Source organism: Melospiza melodia, chromosome 4 (genome assembly GCF_035770615.1).
Source record: "Melospiza melodia melodia isolate bMelMel2 chromosome 4, bMelMel2.pri, whole genome shotgun sequence".
NCBI classification, from domain to species: Eukaryota; Metazoa; Chordata; class Aves; order Passeriformes; family Passerellidae; genus Melospiza; species Melospiza melodia.
In genome coordinates, this window is record NC_086197.1 from 1,514,055 (window position 1) to 1,534,267 (window position 20,213).

General features: G+C 45.0%; 1 protein-coding gene and 1 long non-coding RNA gene across 2 annotated transcripts in view; one reads left to right on the top strand and one right to left on the bottom strand.

Annotated features, from left to right (window-relative positions):
• The window catches only part of TASOR2 (transcription activation suppressor family member 2), a 46,430-nt gene extending 34,391 nt beyond the window's left edge, over positions 1-12,039 (bottom strand). Inside the window, exons 1-3 of the mRNA XM_063155771.1 lie at positions 11,980-12,039; positions 3,511-3,653; positions 1,286-1,381 (exon numbers count right to left, since the gene is read on the bottom strand). Coding sequence (XP_063011841.1) covers positions 1,286-1,381; positions 3,511-3,653; positions 11,980-12,022 — 282 coding nt within the window. The 5' untranslated portion in view covers positions 12,023-12,039. The remainder of the gene's footprint in view (positions 1-1,285; positions 1,382-3,510; positions 3,654-11,979) is intronic.
• Positions 12,040-12,320: 281 nt separating this feature from the next.
• On the top strand, positions 12,321-20,129 carry LOC134416990 (uncharacterized). The gene is made up of 4 exons (XR_010027483.1): positions 12,321-12,418; positions 16,441-16,558; positions 18,463-18,501; positions 19,904-20,129. It is a non-coding gene; the product is annotated as an uncharacterized LOC134416990 (long non-coding RNA).
• The last annotated feature ends 84 nt before the right edge of the window (positions 20,130-20,213 follow it).

Sequence of the window (20,213 nt, forward strand, 5' to 3'; positions counted from 1 at the left end):
CACAGAAGCCAAATAAATAATGCCAAATAATTGCAAATAATTTCAAATCATTCCAATAAATCCCCAAGAATTCCAAATATTCCCAGAGAATCCCAGTGCACCAAGGAAAATTCCTTTTTTGTCCAATCAAATCCATCCCTAAAACCCCACAGGAGCCAAATAAATAATGCCAAATAATTCCAAATAATCCCAAAGAATTCCCAGCTAATCCCACTGGCACCAAGGGAAATTCCCTTTACTTCAATCAGATCCATCCCTAAAACCCTCCAGAAGCCAAATAAATAATGCCAAATACTTGCAAAATAATCCCAAATATTTCCAAAGAATTCCAAAGAATCCTAAGGAATCCCAGCTAATCCCACTGGCACCAAGGAAAATTCCCTTTTTTCCCATCCCAAACCCCCCAGGAGCTGCTCCCAGAGCTTTTCCCAGCAGGAATTCCCTGGCTGTGAGGGGACACAAAGCAGGATCAGATCCCAGATTTCCCTGCAATTCCCTGGGTGTGAGAGGACACAAAGCAGGATCAGATCCAGATTTCCCTGGAATTCCCATGGGATTGCTGGGACACAAAGCAGGATCAGATCCCAGATTTCCCAGCTGGAATTCCCATGGGATTGGGTGGGACACAAAGCAGGATCAGATCCCAGATTTGTCTGGAATTCCCTGGCTGTGAGGGGACACAAAGCAGGATCAGATCCCAGATTTCCCTGGAATTCCCATGGGATTGCTGGGACACAAAGCAGGATCAGATCCCAGATTTCCCTGCAGGAATTCCCTGGCTGTGAGGGGACACAAAGCAGGATCAGATCCCAGATTTCCCTGGAATTCCCTGGCTGTGAGGGGACACAGAGCAGGATCAGATCCCAGATTTCCCTGGAATTCCCTGGGTGTGAGGGGGACACAAAGCAGATCAGATCCCAGATTTCCCTGGAATTCCCTGGCTGTGAGGGGACACAAAGCAGGATCAGATTCCCAGATTTCCCAGGAATTCCCTGGGTGTGAGGGGACACAAAGCAGGATCAGATCCCAGATTTCCATGGAATTCCCTGGGTGTGAGGGGACACAAAGCAGGATCAGATCCCAGATTTCCCAGCAGGAATTCCCTGGGTGTGAGGGGACACAGAGCAGGATCAGATCCCAGATTTCCCTGGAATTCCCATGGGTGTGAGGGGACACAGAGCAGGATCAGATCCCAGATTTCCCTGGAATTCCCTGGGTGTGAGGGGACACAGAGCAGGATCAGATCCCAGATTTCCCTGGAATTCCCATGGCATTGGGGCAGTACCTCCTCCTCCTTGTCAAAGAGCAGGAATGCAAAGGTCTCCTGCAGCTCCTCCTGGCTGTACCCTGCAGCTGCCTTGGCTCGTGCAAAAGCTCGGAGCTGCAACAAAAAATTCCCAACATTTTGGTCTCTGCTCATGCTGATCCCACAAAAAAAATTCATTTTCCCACTTTTTTTTTTTCAGGGTTAGGAGGAAAATTAATCTGGTCCAGCAGAGCTGGGAAAACACCTGGATGTGGTTTAATTGTTGAGCTTTAAAATCTTAAAATATTGAGGTGAGAGGGAAATGGAACACAACAGGGAGGGAAAATCAGCATGGGAAGGGGATGGAGGGATTTGGAAATGGAATGTGGGGATTTGGAATGTGGGAATGTGGGGGTTTGAATAATGGAATGAAGGATTTGGAAATGGGAGTGAAAGGATTTGGAATGTGGGGATTTGGAAATGGGAATGTGGGGATTTGAAAAATGGGAATGTGGGGATTTGGAATGTGGGAATGAAAGGATTTGAAAAGTGGAATGAAGGATTTTGGAAATGGGAGTGAAAGGATTTGGAATGTGGGGATTTGGATAATGGGAATGTGGGGATTTGAACGATGGGAATGTGGGATTTGAAAGATGGGAATGTGGGATTTGGAATGTGGGAATGTGGGGGTTTGAATAATGGGAATGAAGGGATTTGGAAATGGGAGTGAAAGGATTTGGAATGTGGGAATGAAAGGATTTGAAAAGTGGGAATGAAGGGATTTGGAAATGGGAGTGAAAGGATTGGGAATGTGGGGATTTGGATAATGGGAATGATGGGATGAAGGGAACCTGAAAATGGGAAGGAAGGCATTTGAAAAGTGGGGATGAAGGGATTTTAGAAGTGGGACTGGAAGGATTTGAAAAGTGGGAATGTGGGGATTTTGCAAGTGGGAATTTCGGGATTTTGAAAGTGTGAATGTGGAGATGAAAGGATTTTGAAAATGGGAATGAAGGGATTGAAAAGTGGGAATGAAGGGATTTTGAAAGTGGGAATGAAGAGATTTTGAAAGTGGGAATGAAGGGATTAAAAAACGGGGAATGTGGGAATTTTGAAAGTGGGAATGAAGGGATTTGAAAAGTGGGAATGGGATGAGGGGATTATGAAAAAGTGGGAATGTGGGGATGAAGGGATTTAGAAGTGGAAATGAAGGGATTCAAAAAGTGGGAATGTGGGAATTTTGAAAGTGGGAATGTGGGGATGGAGGGAACTTTTGAAAATGGGAATGAAGGGATTCAAAGAGTGGGAATGAAGGAATGGATGAAGAGATTTTAGAAGTGGGAATGAAGGGATTGGAAAAGTGGGAATTGTGAACTTTAAAAGTGGGAATGTGGGCATGAAGGGATTTGAAAAATGGAATGAGGGGATTTGAAAAATGGGAATGAAGGGATTTTGAAAGTGGCAATTAAGGGATTCAAAAACTGGGAAAGAAGGAATTTTGAAAGTGGGAATGTAGGGATTTTAAAAGTGGGAATGTAGGGATTTTAGAAGTGGGAATGTGGGAATGAGGGGATTTTGAAAAGGGGAATGAAGGGACTTGAAAAGTGGGAATGGGATGAAGGGATTTGAAAAGTGGGAACGAGGGGATTCAGAAAGTGGGAAAGTGGAAATTCTGAAAGTGGGAATGAAGGGTTTTCAAAGTGGGAATGTGGGGATTTTAAAAGTGGAATGAAGAATTTTATAAGTGGGAATGTGGGAAGGAAGGGATTTTGAAAATGGGAATGAGGCGATTTGAAAATGGGAATAAAGGGATTTTGAAAATGGGAATGAAGGGATTTTGAAAATGGGAATGAGGGGATGAAGGGATTCTAAAAGTGGGAATATGGGGATTTGAAATGTGGGAATGTGAGGACTTTAAGAGTGGGAATGAAGAGATTTCAAGTGGGAATGGAGGGATTTTTAAAAGTCCAGGCAGCTGGAAAAAAAAAAAAAAAGAAGTTAAAAGGAAAAGAAAGGTGGAGACAGAGACATCCCAAAAATCTGCCTTGAGGCCACTCCACAGGAAGGAACCCATGGGAGGGAGCTCCTCCAATTCCAAAGGAATTCTGGAATTCCCAAGGCTCCAGGAACTCATGGATTGTTTATTCCTGATGGGGAGGGAAGTGCAAGGAAGGGGGAAAAAACCAAAGTTGGGAATTCCAGGAGGTAACAAAGCAGCATTCCCAGGAAATCCCATTTTTTCCCTGGGATGGCTGCAGCCTTACCTCGCTCAGGAAAAGCTCCTTCTCCACCAGGGTGGCTCTGCTGTACTGGAAACGTTCCTGCTGGGAGCTGGAGTGCAGGGAGCAGCTCTGGAGCACAGCCACAGCCTGCTGCAGCAGGGAGCAGCCCTGCTCCTCGGGGAGCCCTGGAAAAATGGGAATATTCCTGATGGGAGCAGCCCTGCTCCTCGGGGAGCCCTGGAAAAATGGGAATATTCCTGATGGGAGCAGCCCTGCTCCTCGGGGAGCCCTGGAAAATGGGAATATTCCTGATGGAGCAGCCCTGATCCTCTGGAATCCTGGAAAAATGGGAATATTCCTGATGGGAGCAGCCCTGAGCCTCGGGGAGCCCTGGAAAAATGGGAATATTCCTGATGGGAGCAGCCCTGCTCCTCGGGGAGCCCTGGAAAAATGGGAATATTCCAGTTGGGAACAGCCCTGATCCTCTGGAACCCTGGAAAAATGGGAATATTGCTGATGGGAACTGCAGGGAGCAGCCCTGCTCCTCGGGGAACCCTGGAAAAATGGGAATATTGCTGATGGGAACTGCAGGGAGCAGCCCTGCTCCTCGGGGAACCCTGGAAAAAATGGGAATATTGCTGATGGGAACAGCCCTGAGCCTCTGGATCCCTGGAAAAAATGGGAATATTCTGGTTGGGAGCAGCCCTGCTCCTCGGGAGCCCTGGAAAAATGGGAATATTCCTGATGGGAACTGCAGGGAGCAGCCCTGCTCCTCGGGGAACCCTGGAAAAATGGGAATATTCCAGTTGGGAACGGCCCTGATCCTCTGGATTCTGGAAAAATGGGAATAATCCAGTTGGGAGCAACCCTGATCCTCTGCATCCCTGGAAAAAATGGGAATATTCCAGTTGGGAATTGCCAGATCAATGAGGGAATTTGGGATGGGAAAAGGGAATATTCCAGTTGGGAATTGCCAGATCAATGTGGGAATTTGGGATGGGAAAAAGGGAATATTCCAGCTGGGAATTTGGGATGGGAAAATGGAATATTCCAGTTGGGAATTGCCAGATCAATGTGGGAATTTGGGATGGGAAAAAGGGAATATTCCAGTTGGGAATTCCCATATCCAATAGGGAATTTGGGATGGAAAAGGGAATATTCCAGTTGGGAATTCCCAGATTTCTGGGGGAATTTGGGCTGGAAAAAGGGAATATTCCAGCTGGGAATTGCCAATCCCTGAGGGAATTTGGGATGGACAAAGGGAATATTCCTGGTGGGAATTTGGGCTGGAAAAAGGGAATATTCCAGTTGGGAATTCCCAGATCCCTGAGGGAATTTGGGATGGACAAAGGGAATATTCCTGGTGGGAATTTGGGATGGAAAAAGGGAATATTCCTGGTGGGAATTGCCAGATTGATGTGGGGATTAAGGATGGAAAAAGGGAATATTCCAGCTGGGAATTTGGGATGGGAAAAGGGAATATTCCAGTTGGGAATTCCCAGATCAATGTGGGAATTTGGGATGGGAAAAGGGAATATTCCAGTTGGGAATTTGGGATGGAAAAAGGGAATATTCCAGTTGGGAATTCCCTGGGGGAATTTGGGATAGACAAAGGGAATATTCCAGCTGGGAATTCCCAGATCCCTGCAGGGTTCAGGATGGGTGTCCAAGGCTGTGCCTGCTCCTGCTCAAATCCCAAATTTTGGGAGTTCAAACAGATTTTGGACAGAGGGACCTGAGCTCCTGGGTCATCCCAAAAAATTCTGCTGCAATTGCCAGAAGGAAAAGAATTTATAATACATTGCTATATATGCATTCATAATAATAATAATAATAATAAAATATATATTGTATTATGTTTGATGTATAATATAGCTGATTTATTAAAATATCATTCATCATTAACTAGAGGTGAATTTTAATTAATTACAAATTCATTTAACACAAACTGATTTATAAATTTATAATTTCATTATATTATTATACATTGTTATATATTAATAATAAAGAATAAAATATATGTTGTTATATGTTCAATATATAACATTGCTGATTTATTAATATATCATTCATAATTATCAAGAGGTAAAATTTAATTAATTATTAATTTAACATAAACTAATTTATAAACTTATAATTTCATTATATTATGATACATTGTTATATATTAAAAATCCAGAAAGGAGGAAAATTAATTTTAAAATTAATTAATTAATTAATTAATTAATTAATGAGAGGAAACTGAGCCCAATGGCTGCAGCCCCGAATTCCCTCCTGGATTTTGGGGAGATGGGTCCCAACCCTATGGAAAAAATTCCCAAAAAATCCCAAATGCTGGCACAGGCCGGGGCAGGAGCAGGAGGTGAAAGTGAAAGTGGCCACGGCAGGAGGGAAAGTGAAAGTGAAGAAAGGGAAAAAGGGAACGGCAGCAGGGGCACGGAAAGGTGGGAATGGGAATGGGAATGGGGAATGGGAATGGGAATGGGAAATGTGGGAATGGGAAACTGGGAATGGGGAATGGGAATGGGAATGGGAAACTGGGAATGGGAAATGGGAATGGGGAATGGGAAACTGGGAATGGGAAACTGGGAATGGGAATGGGAAACTGGGAATGGGAATGGGAATGGGAATGGGAAACTGGGAATGGGAATGGGAATGGGAAACTGGGAATGGGAATGGGAAACTGGGAATGGGAATGGGAAACTGGGAATGGGAATGGGAAACTGGGAATGGGAAATGGGAATGGGAAATGTGAATGGGAAACTGGGAATGGGAAACTGGGAATGGGAATGGGAAACTGGGAATGGGAATGGGAATGGGGAATGGGAAATGGGAATGGGAATGGGAAACTGGGAATGGGAATGGGAAACTGGGAATGGGAATGGGAAACTGGGAATGGGAAATGGGAATGGGAAACTGGGAATGGGAATGGGAATGGGGAACCTGGGAATGGGAAATGTGGGAATGGGAAACTGGGAAATGGGAATGGGAATGGGAAATGTGGGAATGGGAATGGGAAACTGGGAATGGGAAACTGGGAATGGGAATGGGAAACTGGGAATGGGGAATGGGAAAGGGGAAACTGGGAATGGGAATGGGAAACTGGGAATGGGAATGGGAAATGGGAATGGGAAACTGGGAATGGGAATGGGAAACTGGGAATGGGAAATGGGAATGGGAAACTGGGAATGGGAATGGGAAACTGGGAATGGGAAATGGGAATGGGAAACTGGGAATGGGAATGGGAAACTGGGAATGGGAATGGGAAACTGGGAATGGGAAACTGGGAATGGGAAATGTGGGAATGGGAAACTGGGAATGGGAAATGTGAATGGGAAATTGGAAATGGGAAATGTGGGAATGGGAAATGGGAATGGGAAACTGGGAATGGGAAATGGGAATGGGAATGGGAAACTGGGAATGGGAAATGGGAATGGGGAATGGGAAACTGGGAATGGGAAACTGGGAATGGGAAATGGGAATGGGAAATGGGAATGGGAACTTGGGAATGGGAATGGGAATGGGAAACTTGGGAATGGGAATGGGAACTTGGGAATGGAAAACTTGGGAATGGGAAATTTGGGAATGGGAAGCTTGGGAAAGGCACTGGATCCATAGGGGGAAACTTGGGAATGGGAAACTTGGGAATGGGACCGGGAATGGGAATTTGGGAATGGGAAAGTTGGGAAACTTGGGAATGGGAACTTGGGAATGGGGAACATGGAAATGGGAAATGTGGGAACGGGAAATGCGGGAATGGAAATTTGGGAATGGGAAACTTGGGAAAGGGAACTTGGGAATGGTGCTGGATCCACTGGGGAAACTTGGGAATGGGAATTTGGGAATGAGAAATTTGGGAATGGGAAACTTGGGAATGAGAAATCTAGGAATGGTGCTGGATCCATGGAGTGGAACTTGGGAATGGAAACCTGGGAATGGGAACTTGAGAATGGGAAACCTGGGAATGGGAAACTCAGGAAAGGGAAATTTGGGAATGGGAAACTTGGGAATGGGGACTTGGGAATGGGAATGGCAATGGAAACGGGAATGGGAAACAGGAATGGGAAACTTGGGAACGGGAACTTGGGAATGGGAAATGCGGGAATGGGAAATGTGGGAATGAGAAATTTGGGAATGGTGCTGGATCCATGGTGAAAAACTCCAGCAAGGAGAAACTTGGCAATGGCAGCAGATCCATGGGGAAAAGTCAGGAGAAAGAAAAGAAGGAGAAACTTGGGAAGAAGGAGAAGCTTGGGAATCTTCCCTAAAATCCAAGCCAAACCTCCCCTGGCTCAGCTGGAGGGATCAACAATGGGATCAGGGAATGCTGAGCTGCTCCAGAGCTGGAATGCCCAGCTGGGATCAGCTCCGGGCACCCCTGACTCCCAAACCCCAGGATTTGCCTTTGGCTCAGCCATTTCCCGGGATCTCTGGAGGCCTCAGCACCCAGCAAGCTCCCACTCCAGCAGGAGAGCTCCCGGCTTTGCAAGTGCAGCATTTCCTCTTTTTTCACATTTTTCAACCTTAAAATTTGAGTGGCATTCCCTGCAGGCACCTGGATGCTGTCAAATCCTCAAAATTCCCTCCAAACCTTTAAAATGCAGCAATTTTCCTGCCCTGATCCCAAGGCTGGAATGAGCAGGAACATTGGGAATCACCAGCAGGATCAGCTCCGGCCCCACCACGCCCCACTGTGGATTCCCACCAACATTTGGGATGAATCCAGGAACTCTTTATCCTGCCACAATTATCCCAAAACACCAGTTTGTGTATTCCAGAGGTCCCTTGGGATCATCTCCCCCAAAAATTCTTTTGCAGTTTAATTCCTCCCATCCCAATTCCCTTCTTTCTCTGGGAGATCTCCCAGAAAATCCAGAGTCTCTCCCTGGCTGATCCAGGGATTTTCCTTCTCCCTCTGATCCCAGAGCTGTTTGCTGAAGGGATTGGGAACAGCAGAAATTCAGTTTTTTACCAAATCTGGAATATTTTTTTGATGGTGAGACCCCACTAATTCTGAGGGAACCTTGGGGTTTGAGTTGTTTTGATTGGGAATTTTCAGGGTGTGATTCCCCCAGCCAGAGGATCCACAGGGAATGTGGTTGGAGGATTTGTTTTGATTTTTTTTCCCCTTTTCCCAAAGGGAATCTCTCCGGATTGGAATCCCTAAAATTGGATTTTAGGGAAAATTTCCCCCCTAAAAACCACGGGAAGAGGCTGCCCAGGGCACTGGAGGGGTGGGAAAGCTGGAAGTGACACTTGGGGACACCAGTGGTGGCCTTGGCAGCCTTGGGAATGGCTGGATTGGATCTCTGAGGGTGAGTCCAGCTCTGCAATTGTGCTGGACTGGATTTCCAATTTTTTTTTCCAATTTTTTTCCAATATTTTTTCCCAATTTTTTTTTCCAATATTTTTTTCAATTTTTTTTTCCCAATTTTTTTTTCCCCAATCACCCAGGGCTGATTCCAGCTGGGAATTTCCATGCTCTGGAGCAGCTCAGCATCCCCTGATCCCATTTCTGATCCCATTTCTGATCCCTCCAGCTGTGCCAGGCAAGTTTGGGTTGGATTTTAAGGAACGTTTCTTTCTCCATGGCAAAGGAATGAGGATGTGGAGGCTGCAGATGTTTTCCAGGATTTATTTGGATGGGGGTTTTGGAGCTGCAGGGAATTCCTGGCACTCTGCAGCCCTCAGAGAGCTGCGCTCAAACTCAGATTTCACCTCCCAGCAAAACCCAAATCCCACTGGATGGGCAGGGAATTTCAGGGAATTTCAGCAGTTTCCTCATGGGAAGGGAAAGTGATGTTCCTGCATCCAAAACAAAACAAAAAAAAAATCCTCTTTGTGTCATCAGCAAATCTGGGAGTTTCCCAATTCCCACCCGGAATTTTGTTCCTTCTCTCCTTTTGTTTGGCTCCAACAAAAGAATTCCAAAGGAAATGTTTCACCCGGGAGGGAAAAAAAGCTGGAAAAATCCAGCCTGGAATTCCAAAGGAAATGTTTCACCCAGGAGGGAAAAAAAAGCTGGAAAAATCCAGCCTGGTGGAGAAATGATGGAGCTTTTCCTGCTGCATCAAAATGTTCCCATTTTAATGGAAAAATTAAAGGGGAATAAAAAAGAAAAACTCCCCGGGAGGGTCAGGCTGGATGAGGAGTTGGAATTTTCCCCATTCCTGACGGGACAGAGCCACATCCACCCCACTGGGATGGAGAAACTCCTCAGGGCAGGAATCCTCCACCTAAAATCCATTCCTTGCATTTCCCAACTTCCCTCCTGCTCCTTTCAGCTGCTCAGGAAATTCACAATGTGCTTCTGGCACGTTTCACACATTCAGTGATGAAAATCAGGAGGTTTTATCCCAAAACTCCAATTGTGTCACCTCACCCAGGGCTGTGGCTTCACTCAGGTGACACCTGACTCTTCCCAAGGCACCAGCACTGGGATTTTGGCACTTGGACAACAAAAAACCAACATTTTGTCTGCAAAATCAGCCAGTTCTGGGATTTTTCAGCCAATTCTGGGATTTTCCAGGGAGCTGAGAGAGCAGCAGTGTCAGGAACAACCTCCCTGAGGCAGAGAAATTCCCTTTGGGAAAAGGGAAAAAAGTCAAAACAAATGCTCCAACCACATTCCCTGTGGATCCTCTGGCTGGGGGAATCACAGCCTGAAAATTCCCAATCAAAACAACTCAAACCCCAAGGTTCCCTCAGAATTAGTGGGGTCCCACCATCAAAAAAATATTCCAGATTTGGTAAAAAACTGAATTTATCCCCCCCAAAAAAATCAACATTTGAATTTCTGGTCTCAAAGGGATCCTAAGCAAAACAAGGAATTGGGGACTTAGGGAAAGAAAATCCCAAGGTTGGATTTTAAGGAATACTTAAAATGGGAATGGGGAATATTCAAGCTGGCTCTGCTGTTGCCAAAAACTGCAGGTTTAGGAGCACTAAAAAGAAATAAATTTTATGCAAATTTTGCAAAAAACCAATTTCAGAGCCACCCAACAGGCTGTGGTGCAAGGCAATTAATTGTAATTAATCACAATCCTTACCAGAGGAGATAAGAGTTTCTGAAATGCTCTGATAATGATTTTTTTTGGCTGGAAAACAACAATTTCTGTGAAATCACACTCTTGGTTACAACAGAACTTATACAAAAAATTCCTTCTAGAGCAGAGCAGTGATTTCCAGACTCGACCACAGCAAAACCCCGTGTTTTATAACAAATAAAATGGTTTAGAAAAACCAAAATGAGCTTGGAGCTGCACTAAGAAATATCCATTTTGGGGTGGATCCATTAATTTTATGTTCTGATTTGAGCAGCCCAAAAAAGGCAGAGCACCTCCTGCACCATTCTGGATCATTCTGGATCATGCCAGAACACAGTTTGTTATTAAAAAGCCTTGGTTTCCATGGAGCAAGGAGCATGATTTACAATTCTTTTTGTGCTTGTTCCATCCATCCATCCCAGATTATCCTCCCTTCAGGAGTGCAGACCTGGGGCTGGGCGAGCTCTGCTGCAATCCAAACCTCGGCGGGATAATTTGAGGACAATCTGGGATTAGAATTGTGCAAGACCGGAGCACAAACGCGTTTTTCTCCCCTTATAAGGCCAAATTTCAGCCCTGCAGCCGCTCCAAAGGGAGACCGAGAGACCTCCATCCCCTCCAGGAGAGGATCATCACCCATCCACGCTGTTTTCATTCCCAAATCCCACTCCCACCGCCCAGCACGTGTGTCCAAAAAAGCGCCGTGACTTTCCCAGCCGCTCAGGCCTCGGGATCAACCCCTTGGAAAAGCCAACGTGTCGCTGGTGAGCCGGAGAATTTCAAAACCATCTGGGTTCCGACGTGTCCCAGCCCTGCAGGGGCTCGGGGCCGGGGCCTCACCGGCAGCAGCGGGCACGGAGAGGGGCAAGGGCGGCGTGGCCGCTGCTCTGCTCCCCGGGGAATGCGGGATGGAGCCGGGAACGCTCCGTTACCCAGGATGGAGCCGGTAAATGGTCTTTTCCCCGGGGAAAAGTGCGATGGAGAGGTAACCCTTTGCTGCCCAGAGAAGGGCGGGATGGAGGCAGTAATCCCCACTCCTACACGCACATTTCTGCCAGGGCAGGGCGGGATGGAGCCGGGAATCCTCCTCTCCTTAAGGAAGGGCGGGATGGAGCCGGGAACCCTTCTTTTCCTTAAGGAAGGGCGGGATGGAGCCCGGAACCCTCTTCTCCTTAAGGAAGGGCACGATGGAGCTGGGAACCCTTCCCTCTATAAGGAAGGGCACGATGGAGCCGGTCGCCTTCCCCTCTCCAAAGGAAGAGCGGCATGGAGCCAGTAATTCCCCCCCGCCTAGGGAAGAGCGGCATGAAGCCGCTCGCTTTCCCTTCTCCCAGCGAAGAGCGGGAAGAAGCCGCTCGCCTTTCCCTCCCTCAAGGGAGAGCGGCATGGAGCCGGTAACCACCGCCCAAGTCGCAGCGAAGGGCGCGATGGAGCCCGCCCGCCCTCACCCCCCGGCCCCGCTTACCCGTGCCCGGCTCGCCGCTCTCCCCGCGCCGCCTCTCGCCCATGGCCGGGGCTCGCTCGGGGCCGTCCCTCAGGCCGCCCTCATGGCCGCCCCGCCCGGCCCCGGCGCGGCGCCGCTACCGGGCCGGCGGCATGAGGCGGCGCGGGGCGGCCGCCGCCATCCGCCGGCCCCAGGAAGTGGAAGGACGGAGCAGGAGGGGGAGGAGAGAGAGAGAGAGAGAGAGAGGGAGGGAAGGAAGGAGGGGACGTGGGGCGGGAGCGGCGCGGAAAAAAACAGAAAGTGAAAACTGAACCGGAAAGACAGCGAGGGGCCGCCCGCGGGTTTTCCTCTTCCCGCGGTCACCGGCCGCTGGCTGCCCGGAGCCGGCCTGTCTCCTTCCGTCCCTCATGGCTGCTCCCTCGTTGTCAGCTCCCGGCTCGGCCATCAGTGTTTGCCGGTGGTGGGGATCTTGCCTCAGTCTTGCCCTGTCCTCCTCCTCGATCGCCTCAGCCCCTCCATGCCTGACTTCAGCTCTCTCCGCTGCCCCTTCCTCATCCCCTCACAGCATGGGGAGAGAGCCCTTTCTCCTCCTCAGTCCTTCCCCAGCAGTGTTTTCTCTTTTTTGGGTCTTCCCTCAGTTTCCCCCAATTCCCCTCCTCACCAATCCAATGTTTGTTCGGCTCTTTCCACTGCCCCTTCCCTCATTTTTCTGCTTTGAGCTCTCATCTCAGTGCCTTCCCCAGAACCATGTTTTGGACCTTCCCTCAGTCCCCAAACTCCTTCCGTTGTCCCCTCACATCATTCCTTGAGTCCCTTTCCTCACTTCAGACCTTCTTGCTCAGTATTTTCCCTCAGCTCCTTATATTGGGCCTTTCTTCAATCCCAAAATTTCTTTCCTTAATCCCTCACACTTCCCAGAGCCCCCTCCATCCCCTCAGTCCTTCTCCCTCAGTATTTTATCTCAATCCCTTTCCTGATCCCCTCTGCCCCTCCATACCTGACCTCAGCTCTTCCCTCAACTACTCAAGGACAAACTCTCTCCTTGCTGGGCTGATCTGGGCAGATTCCAGGTGGTGCAGAAAAATTGAATTATTTATCTTCTTTTTCTGCTCAGACATCTATTTCCGTCTGTGTGTGTGTGGCCTGGGGCCGCCCCGTGAGGGACTTCGGGGGTATCCCAATCCATGGAGGACAAGGGGACATTGGGAACAGGGATGGGGCTGAGGGACACAATAATGGGCTGAGGAGATGAGGGAAGGAATGGATAATGAAATATGGGAGAAAGGCCCTGAGGGGATCAGGGAAAGGATTTTGGGGGGATTGAGGGAAGGCTCTGAGGGGGAAGAACTGAGGTGAAGGAAGGGGTTAAGGAATGATGTGAGGGAAAAGGGACAGAAGGGATAATGAAATATGGGGAGAAGGCCCTGAGGGAAAGGGCCGAGCGAAGAGCCAAAATGAGGGGCTGAGAGGATCAGGAAGGGGATTGACGGCAGGGATTTTGGGGAGATTGAGGGAAGGCTCTGAGGGGGAAGGACTGAGGTGAGAGAAGATCCAAAATGAGAAACTGAAGAAAAACCCTGAGCCAGAAGAGATAAAAAATGATGGGGAAAGGCCCTGAGGGAAGAGCTAAAATGAGGGCCTGAGGGAAAACACTGAGGGGCAAGGACTGAGATGAAGGAAAGAGCTTAAGGAATGATGTGAGGGAATGAGGAAAGATCCAGAACAAAGCTCTGGGGAAGGCACTGAAGTGAGGGATGGGCTCAGAGCAGGAGAAGACAGAGAATGAGGGTGAGTGGCACAGAAATGGCGTGAAGAGGTGAGGAAAGAGGATGGAATGAATAGAAGAAAGATGGGGAGAGGCCCTGAGGGAAGAGCCAAAATGAGGGGCTGAGGAAAAACACTGGGCGAGAACAGATGAAAAATGATGGGAAAGGTGCTGAGGGAAGAGCCAAAATGAGGGGATCAGGGAAGGGGTTTTGGGGAGATTGAGGGAAGGCTCTGAGGGGGAAGGAAGAGATTTAAGGAATGATGTGAGGGGTGAGGAAAAGAAGGAATGGGAAGGGGCCCAAGGGAAAATCCAAAATGAGAAACTGAGGAAAACCACTGGGCCAGGATGCATAAAATATTATGGGGGAAGGTCCTGAGGGGATCAGGGAAGGATTTTGAGGGCATTGAGGGAAGGCTCTGAGGGGGAAGGACTGAGGGGGAAGGAAGGGATTTAAGGAATGATGTGAGGGAAAGAAGGAACAAGAAACAAGGAATGAGAACCAAGGAATGAAAGGAAGGGGACTGAGGGAAGATCCAAAATGAGAAACTGAGGAAAACCACAGGGCCAAACCAGATAAAAATGATGGGGGAGAGGCCCTGAGGGAAGAGCCAAAATGAGGGGCTGAGGAAAAACCCTGGGCCAGAAAAGATGAAAAATCATGAGGGAAGGTGCTGAGGGAAGAGCCAAACTGAGGCGCTGAGGAAAACAACTGGGCCAGAGCAGATAAAAAGTGGTGGTAAACGGCTCTGAGGGGATCAGGAAAGGGGGTCAATAAAGTCCCTCCTGATGGTTCTGGGTTGCCTCAGCCCAGTATTGAACCCTACATGGAACAGAAGAAGCCGAGGATGGTTTTTAGGCTTCACCAGGCTTGGCAGAAACACCAAAAGCACATCCAACAACAAATGTTGCAATGAGCTTTGGAGAGGGAACAGGGAGATCTGCACTTGCCCAACCTCTTACACAAGAGGATTTAGGAACAGCCCGTGCTGAACGCCGGGGCAAAGGTCGTGTTTGGCTGAGCAAGGAGCCTTGGAGGGGATTCCACTTGGCATTCCTCTTGGCATCGAGACCCGTGCTGCTGAATCCATCATCGATGATTTATGGAGAGGCCGATCCCTGATCCCTGCTCAGCTGTCTCCATGCTCAGTGCCCAGGCTGGCCTTTGCAGCAAAGATTGGCAAACAAATTCAAACACGAGGAACAACAATGGGCCAGCTCATTTATGAGTCACTTATTAGCCAAATAAGTCAGGAACGTGCGCTTGTGGGATTTCACCCACCCTAAGAATTTGCTAGGGCAGCAGCAGAGTGCAAAGTGCGGCTGCCCAGTGGGAAAAATGAAGTCAGGAGGGAGAAAAAGTGATTTTTTTTGGGGGGGGGGGGGAAGGCACCTTTTATAGCAAATTTTATAGCATTTATTTATATTATAATATAAATAATATGAATCATAGCATATATTATAATAGTATAAATGGTATAAATGTTATATATAATTATATATTATATTACATTGTATTATATTATATTATATTATATTATATTATATTATATTATGTTATGTTATGTTATGTTATGTTATATTACAATATATTACATTACATTATACTATATTATACTATACTATATTATATTATATTAATTATATTATATATTTACATTATTTATTATTAGTTATTTATAGCATTTATCACAGCAAATTTGCCAGACCCATGGGTTTTTCAAGCTCCTGCTGGCAGATAAAAACCTGGAATTCTTGCTGAGACAGAAATATTTTCCTGGTTGTCCTTAGAGAGGGGAAAACCCACAGCCTTGACCTGAGAGGTGTCAGGAGTTCTCTGTGATTTTGGGGTGTCTCAAGAGCAGATCTGCAGTCAGAACATCCAAGTTTCCCCCTCCAGTGGGATCATCCAGTCACTGTCCCAATGAAATCCAAATATTTTGGTGTTGGGAGCTACTTCTGGTGAAGAAATGTAGAATTTCAGCTCCTTTTTCAGTGCTTAGAAAAGCAAAAAATTCAAAAGAATTTTGTCATCAGCACTTCTGATGGTTCAGACTGGATCACTCTAAGAATCTTTTCCAATGATTTTAATTATAAATATTTTGTTCCTTTGGCTGAGGAGCCTCTGGAGGTTAGAGCCCAATTTAAATTGGAGTTTCTCTGTTCTCTGTTCCCTCCTCTGGAGGTCAGAGCCCAATTTAAATTGGAGTTTCTCTGTCTCAAGAGCAGATCTGCAGTCAGAACATCCAAGTTTCCCCCTCCAGTGGGATCATCCAATCACTGTCCCAATGAAATCCAAATATTTTGGTGTTGGGAGCTACTTCTGGTGAAGAAATGTAGAATTTCAGCTCCTTTTTCAGTGCTTAGAAAAACAAAAAATTCAAAGGAATTTTGTCATCAGCACTTCTGATGGTTCAGATTGGATCACCCTAAGAATCTTTTCCAATGATTTTAATTATAAATATTTTGTTCCTTTGGCTGAGGAGCCTCTGGAGGTCAGAGCCCAATTTAAATTGGAGTTTCTCTGTTCCCTTTTGGTGCCTCATGGCTTTTGTGGGTGGTGACAAGCCAGGCCCATGATGTCACCGTGGTGGGGACCTGGTTCCTGGCAAGGATTCATTTTGGCTTCTTTGCAACCTTGACTCATAAAGTTCTGGTGCACTTAAATGTGAATTTGAAGAAGTTCATTTGGAGTTTTATTTCCCTCTTTTATTCAGGAAAAAACCTGAATTATCCTGTTGGTTGTTCCATGGAGGAGAAGAGTTGGAATGGAATAATGGAATAATGGAGTGACTCAGGTGGGAGCAGGGAGCAGCAGTTCCTGATGACATCAGGGTAAAGCAAATAATTAAATGTATTAATTATTGACAGTGTGGGGCAGTGCCAGGAGCCAGGGTGAGAACACAACCTGCAAACACTGGATGGGATCCTGCTCCTGCCCTGCCTTAATCCTACAAATTCCTGGAAAAGCTGAATTTCTCTGCTTTTCTCTCATTTATCACCATGAAAATGCTGATTTTTCTCCTATTTCTTGATTAGTTTGGATGGGGAGGGAAACATCTCCTGCTTCCACATTCCAGGAATTCATCCCTGGCACCTTCCACCATCCCAGGCTTTCCAAACTCACCGTGGGCTCTTGCAGGGATGAGGCAACCTCAGCTTCTCTGGCAATTCCATTCCAGAAATTTGGCTTGGTTTCCCTTCATTTCCTAAAATTTGGGATCATTTCTGTCCCTTCCATCAACTTTTAAACCCAATTTTGACCACCAGGCAGCGATTTCTGCAATTTTCTCCCACATCTGGGATTTTCTGCTCATCAGCTCAAGTGGGGAAAAATTTTTTCTCCCCATTTTCTGCTTTGTTTTCACTAAAAGGGTGTCAAACAAAGAAAAAGAGGCATAAAATGCAAAATCTGGACATTTTAACCCAAAATTTTTGCTTTATCCACACCAGTGCCAAGGTGGGTGTCAAGCCCTTACCCCATTCTTCACTCACTCAGAAAAACTCATTTAATCTCTAAGATCTCACAGCAAATTTTATTTTATTTTATTTTATTTTATTTTATTTTATTTTATTTTATTTTATTTTATTTTATTTTATTTTATTTTATTTTATTTTATTTTTAAAAAATTTATTTTATTATTTTTTATTTTATTAAATTTTTATTTTATTTTATTTTATTAGATCTTGATTTTACTAAATTCTATATTATTAAATTTAATTTTAAATTATTTTATTAAATTGTATTGCATTGTATTAAATCTTTATTGTATTAAATCTTTATTTTATTAAATTTTTACTTCATTTATTTATTTTATTTATTCATTTATTTGATTTTAGGCCCAATTTTATTTCCCTTTCATTTTGTCACACCTGTCCAAAAATTGTGAAAGTCATCAAAAATACCCCAGGAAAGAACATTTCATTTTATTTCCCCTTTAATTTTCTCACACCACTCAAAAATATTGTGAAAACAATCAAAAATATCCATGAAAGAGCATTTTTAAATTTCCCCTTTAATTTTCTTAATTCTTTCCAAACATTTGTGAAAATCATCAAAAATACCCCATGAAAGAGAATTTTATTTAATTTCCCCTTTAGTTTTGTTAATCTGTCAAAAATGGTGAAAACAATCAAAAACACCCCATGAAAGAGCATTTTAAAATTTCCCCTTTAATTTTCTTAATTCTTTCCAAACATTTGTGAAAACCATCAAAAATACCCCATGAAAGGGAATTTTATTTTATTTCCCCTTTAGTTTTCTTAATTCTGTCCAAAAATTTGTGAAAATAATCAAAAACACCCCATGAAAGACAATTTTTGGTGCTTTTTTATGCAGTGCTCACAACCCAGTTAAAATTTTTTGCTTTTTGGTTTGATTTATCCTCAGTTTTGATTTTCTTTTTTGGCAATTTTGGCGTCTTGCACCTTCAGAGCCCAGTGGTGGTGCCAAACATTTCAATTTGAATTTAGTGGTGCAACTGTTAAACCACAGAGAATCCTCAGGAAATGACTCAGAGCTGGCAAGGAAGGCAGAAAATTCTCTTTTTTTTTTTTTCAAGTCTTTGCCATCCCCCCCCCTGCTATTTTTCACCAAAATTCTCAATTTCATCTCTTCATTCTTAAAAAAAAATAATTCCTGCTGCTGCTTAGCTGATCATTTTGCAATATCGACCTGAAGATTTGTAAATATTGAGGTTAAATGTGAATTATTGATGTTAATTTTTGCTCTTTTCCAGGTACAGCTGGAGCCAGGGGATAGGAGATCTTTCCTAAAGGTTTGGTCCTGGAAAAAATCTTGGAATTATGGAATGGTTTGGGTGGGAAGGGAGCTAAAACTCCTCCAATTCCATGGGCAGGGACACTTCACCATCCCAGATTTCTCCAAGCACCATCCAACAGTTCCAGGCATGGAGCAGCCACAATTTCCTTGGAAAAATCTCATTTTTTTGAGAGATGCCAGGCTGGAAAAATCCTCAATTTCTCCCTTGGCAGGATGGAGAAGTTGTAGTTTTTATGGCATTATTGCCATGAATTTTCCAGCTCCATCATTTCACACCAAAATAGATTTAGGGAATTTCATTCTCATGCAGGGGCAAAATTAGGTTTCTCCAAAACTGAATATTTTCTCCCAGTTTGGCATTTTCAGGAGAAAAACATACATGAAAAATCCATATTTGAAAAATCCTCCAATTCTCCCTTGGCAGGATGGAGCAATTGCAGTTTTTATGGAATTATTGCCATGGATTTTCCACCTCCATCATTTCAAACCAGAATGGATTTAGGGAATTTCATTCTCATGCAGGAGCAAAATTGGGATTTTCTCCCAAATTGGGATTTTCTCCCAAATTGGTATTTTTTTTCCCAAATGGATATTTTCTCCAAAATTGGTATTTTATGGAGAAAAATATACATGAAAAATCCATATTTGAAAAATCTTCTATTTCTCCCTTGTCAGGATGGAGCAATTGCAGTTTTTATGGAATTATTGCCATGAATTTTCCAGCTCCATCAGTTCACAACAAAATAGATTTAGGGAATTTCATTCTCCTGCAGGGGCAAAATTGGGATTTTCTCCCAAATTGGTATTTTCTCCCAAATTGGTATTTTTTTTCCCAAATGGATATTTTCTCCAAAATTGGTATTTTATGGAGAAAAATATACATGAAAAATCCATATTTGAAAAATCTTCCATTTCTCCCTTGTTGGGATGGAACAATTGCAGTTCTTATGGAATTATTGCCATGGATTTTCCAGCTCCATCATTTCACACCAGAAGTTTCCCACTGGATTAATGGAATTTCATCCTTCTGCAGGGGCAAAATTAGGTTTCTCCAAAACTGAATATTTTCTCCCAGTTTGGTATTTTCAGGAGAAAAACATACATGAAAAATCCATATTTGAAAAATCCTCCATTTCTCACTTGTCAGGATGGAGCAATTGCAGTTTTTATGGAATTATTGCCGTGGATTTTCTACCTCCATCATTTCAAACCAGAATGGATTTAGGGAATTTCATTCTCATGCAGGGGTAAAATTGGGATTTTCTCCCAAATTGGGATTTTCTCCCAAATTGGTATTTTTTTCCCAAATGGATATTTTCTCCAAAATTGGTATTTTATGGAGAAAAATATACATGAAAAATCCATATATGAAAAATCCTCCATTTCTCCCTTGGCAGGATGGAGCAGTTGCAGTTTTTATGGAATTATTGCCATGGATTTCCCACCTCCATCATTTCAAACCAGGATGGATTTAGGGAATTTCATCCTCCTGCAGGAGCAAAACTGGGTTTCTCCAAAACTGGTGTTTTCTCCCAAATGGGTACATTCTCCCAAAATGGATATTCCAGTTCTCACGTGCCAGGATGGAGCAATTGCAGTTTTTATGGAATTATTGCCACAGCATTTCCAGCTCCATCATTTCACACCAGTCCCCCCGTTCCCCATCCCAGTCCCCCCAGTACCCCTGTCCCCCATCCCGGTGTCCCC